At 34.9% G+C, this 4747-nt stretch overlaps 1 protein-coding gene across 4 annotated transcripts in view; it reads left to right on the top strand.

Annotated features, from left to right (window-relative positions):
- LOC106884332 (glycine receptor subunit alpha-2) overlaps window positions 1-4447 on the top strand; it is a 206315-nt gene extending 201868 nt beyond the window's left edge. For all 4 annotated transcript variants that reach the window (XM_052972553.1, XM_052972554.1, XM_052972552.1 and 1 more), the window contains 3 exons: window positions 137-525; window positions 1670-1702; window positions 3942-4447. In XM_052972553.1, the coding sequence (XP_052828513.1) occupies window positions 137-525; window positions 1670-1702; window positions 3942-4124 (605 nt within the window). In that variant the 3' untranslated portion in view covers window positions 4125-4447. The remainder of the gene's footprint in view (window positions 1-136; window positions 526-1669; window positions 1703-3941) is intronic.
- Window positions 4448-4747: the final 300 nt, after the last annotated feature.

Below are 4747 nucleotides of genomic sequence, written 5' to 3'. Positions count from 1 at the left end.
ATATATATATATATATATATATCCATGTATGTGTGTGTACACACATATACATAACTGATTGCTTAGTCTCCCAATGTTTGTCCCTTATTCGTCTGTTATCCTCTGTTATTTTATCCTTTCTTTTTTTCTCTTGCAGAAAACAACTTTACTTGTATCTCAACCAGTTTCCATCTCCAACGGAAGTATGCCTATTACATGCTGCACGCTTACCTCCCCAGTACATTGATTGTGGTGATATCGTGGTTGTCGTTCTGGCTACCCACCGAATCCACCGCTGCCAGGATCTCACTCAGCAGCTTGACAATCCTAACAATGATTACCCAGAGACAGAGCAACAGCGGGGATCTACCCCCAGTCTCCTACATCAAAGCCATTGATATATGGACAGTGGCCTGCCTTCTTTTCGTCTTCGCTGCTTTTGTCGAGTATACGTTGGTTTGTTTCTTCTCTCGACAAGACTGTCACGTCCTTACCATCTCGTTGACGGGAGCCAAAGAATCGATTTTCGCCACTTCATCGAATCAGGTACGGTTTTCATATTTCTATTAACTTCATTCTTGAAAACGAACAATCTGGACTTTCTCTCCAGCCATAACCAACTACATAATAATAATAATAATAATAATAATAATAATAATAATAATAATAATAATAATAATAATAATGGCTTCAAATTTTGCCACAAGGAGACCAGCAATTTCGAGGAAGGGACTAAGTCGATGACATCAACCCCAGCACTCAAATGGTACATACTTTATCGACCACATAAGGATGAAAGGCAAAGTCGATCTTGGCGGAATTTGAACTGAGAACGCAAAGACGGACAAAATACCGCTAGGCATTTTGTCCGGTCTCTAAATAACTTGATCGATTTCTTGTCCGACAATGAATCTTTTCGACTTCATTTGATATAGACAATGAATAAGCACTTTTGTGAGAGCAGGAAGGACTCGATATGAAAATAATAATAATAATTATTATAATAATAATAATAATAATAATAATAATAATAATAATAATAATAATAATAATAACAATAATAATAATGAAATGATGATCACTGAAGTAATTAATCTATTTTGTTGTGACAAATAATTACAACTTATATTTTTGTCACAGTGTAGCTTGCTCTTAATCAATCAAGTGATCGGTTAATGAAGCAAAAATATCAAAGAAACATTCATTTGGTACGAAACAATAACTGGAACATCTCCACTAAATTGAGATATTAAAGAAGACAATGGAAACATTGGATAACGTCGATAATATTGTATAGATTTAGTACATTATAGATCATCGATATTTTGTCCAGTATGAACTGAATGTCTTCCCGCTATATCAAATTAGCTCGTCTTTTGTAAGAGAAAAAATCTTGGAGAGAAAAACGTATACGGCAATATGAATGCCTCACTGAATAGGCTTGAAACGAAGTATTTCACTCAATGTAAATGGTATCCCAACTAACAATCTAATGATATCGAATTTATTTGCTAACCATACGATACCATTTGTAAAATTTGTTAAAACTTGAGGCCTTAGAGCATAAGTTCTCAAATCCATATTGATGGTATTATTCTGTTATTATTGTCTGTTGTACATTTGGTTTCACACGTTATTGTCTCCTATTGTCGTTGTCATTCTACTGACTGCAGCTTTGATATCGTTTCAGAGTCCCAAAGACACAGATATAGGAATAACAAATGTAAGTAAAACACACTCGCTCCACAAACCATTGTCATTTCCTCATTCAACACGAGTCCCAAAACAATGAAAACGGTCTTAGAAATATGCTAATATTGAGGACGACCCGCATCGATCAAGATAAGTTGAAAAGCTGTCTAGCTGTGACATTGCCTGGTGTGCCTCGTTTTAAAAGTTTGGGATTTAATTTGATGAGGATTAGCTACAATATAAGTCAAGCATTTGTGTAAATACTCCTTCCTTGCTTTCATATGTGGCAGCTGACCGAGTAAGCCGTATCTTTTGAAACCATCGTTGTTTTCTAACATTGGACAAGTCGCTCAAGTTTCGCAACTCCATCTGACAGCATGGAACTATACGCTTCAATCCCTGAAGACAGGGTTATTTTTAAAGAGATTTTGCTGTTGTTGACTTCGTAGTGAGTGGTTCGGCTGCTTTCATTATACCTTCCGCTTAACTCTGATCAAAGGTGTTCAAACCATGATCACCTCGGGTATTTTTCAGATAGTACATCAACAACTACGTGATCCTCTTTGTAGGGTATGATCTTACGGAGATCTCCCTGCTATTTCTAGCCAGTTTTCAGATTTATAGAATGGATATTACTTGGAAGGAAAGTCCTCTCAAAGCAATACAGCTAATCAAGCATTGGAAGCTATATTTGATAAGAAAATATCGAGCGACGACTTGTGTTTATCACACTTGTGTGAGTTGAATCACGACCGATTCTTTGTTGAAGTTCGATATATGGATCGACATCTCAAAACTGTTTCCTTTCAAAAACTGTTTCTAATGTCTTCGCTATCTACTGAACCAATCATTTAATTACAATCTTCATTTTATTTCAAGAATAAGTCATTTTAGCCTGAAAAGCGTAAGATTGTTATCCGGAAATCGTTCAGAATAGATTTATTTTGTAACTGTTTATATTCTAGCCATTTCTATTCTAATCCACGTTAGAGCTGCGTTGATAACACTCGAAATTACATTCGTTCCAATAGCGCTTCAAATGATCGTCTCATCTTGCAGACGGATTCCACCTTATACAGGCCAACTAACAAAACAAACGTCAATTATAGAGAATTGTTATTCTTGTCGTTTAGCTGTTGTTATTCTTTTGACTCAGGTTAGCATTGAGCGGGGAGTTACGTAACGCTTTGCATCTCAAGCGTGATCCACAGTCTCAATTATGATGTAGAACTGTATTATTTTATGCGTCCTTTCCTTAAGGCTATAGCCGAGCATGAGGGCCATTTGGCTTCTATTTCTTAAATGCTGACTGATTTTGTACTGGTTCTCTTGTGTTGTTGACTACAGACATGTTTCATTCTTAAATGTTGTTATTATTGTTGTTTTCGTGTTGGTCAGCGCCAGGTCAATTCTGATTCAGCTGACCAATGATCAAACGCTTTCCGTCTCCGTCCTGTCTTTTTCCCCTGGGCCATATTACCACTGAGTACTTCTTGGTTGTTTGAGGGTTACGAAGTGATTTAAATGAGGATCACTGGTTCAGAATCTTCCTGGTTAGCTTTACGAACAGAAGTCAAAGCTTACTGGACTTTAATAGACGATTATAAACAAAACAAGAGTCTGATTACGAACCACTAACTTCTGAGCCGATTGTCCAGAATCTTATCATGCATCCCGTTTTAATTAATTTGGTGATTAATAAACACATATTTAATAGGGTTGCTAGATGAGGTCACAAAACCTACAGTCAATTATAAAATCAAGAAATTCTTCCCTTTCTTTGCTTGAGAGTGGTAGTTGGAAGAGAGCTTTTGCCTGACGTATTTAAGGTAAACGGGTACCTGTCTCGGTTCTTGATTGGTTCTTGACATCAATTCTGCTCTATTGGCATTATTACATTTTCTATCAGGAACATACGTTCCCCTCCACTATTACTAAACTCCTTCACTAAACGTCTTCATTTATGCAACCTGTCCCTGTAACGTACCCTTCTTTGGAGCTGTCATGGCAAATAAAAGATATCGTTATTGTTGCATTTACTGTAAAGGCGGCGACATGGCGGAATAGTTAGCACGCCGAAGTAAATGCTTAGTAGCATTGACTACGTCTAGCTGATGGAGCAACTCTGTCAATGCTCGCTCTTTGGTGAATTACAAATCAGATTTCAGCAATTCACTGAAGAACTCACAAATACAACACCTTAAATGTAATATGTTTCTCGTTATGATTTTACTGAAGTTTTATTGAAGTGGACGTTCTTTTATTTTCAGGTGCAAGAAGGTGCGTCTGATAATCCTTATACATTGGACAACGACAACGTCACTTTAGATGTCACTGTACCAAACCCTAAAGCCAAACAAAGAGCGAAGCGAGTCGACGTCATATCACGTGTTGTCTTCCCGACACTCTTCGCAATTTTCCTCATTCCTTACTGGTCCATCTATTTGCGTTAGAAGACGATCGCACTAACGCCCATGACATTCTTCTTACTATTATTGTTACTCTTGATAATATAACTATTACCACCTACATTATTATTGGTATTGTAATAAGGATAATAATAATAACAACAATGATACTAATGATGATGATGATGATTATTATTATTATTATTATTATTATCATTATTATTATTATTGTTATAATTATTATTATTATTACTACTACCACCACTACTACTACTTCTACTACTATAATTATAATTATTATTATTATTGTTTAATTGTTATAAATTGTTTTCGTTCAAGGTGATAGAATAAATACACCATTAATTCAGTCTGCGTATGTTTTCCACGTATATACTTATACATACATACACACACATACATACGTACATACATACATACGTACATACATACACACACACACACATATATATATATATATATATATTTATACAAGTGTACGTATATATATATATATATACGTATATATATACACACAATAATATAAGTAAATACATATCTATTTGTGTATATATATATATATATATATATACCTGAATTTATAAACGTATATAATATATATTTATAAATACATAATATATGTTTCATATATATACAAATATATATGCATA

This window comes from Octopus bimaculoides, chromosome 13, assembly GCF_001194135.2.
Source record: "Octopus bimaculoides isolate UCB-OBI-ISO-001 chromosome 13, ASM119413v2, whole genome shotgun sequence".
NCBI lineage: Eukaryota > Metazoa > Mollusca > Cephalopoda > Octopoda > Octopodidae > Octopus > Octopus bimaculoides.
This window is presented reverse-complemented; position numbering and strand designations above follow the sequence as displayed.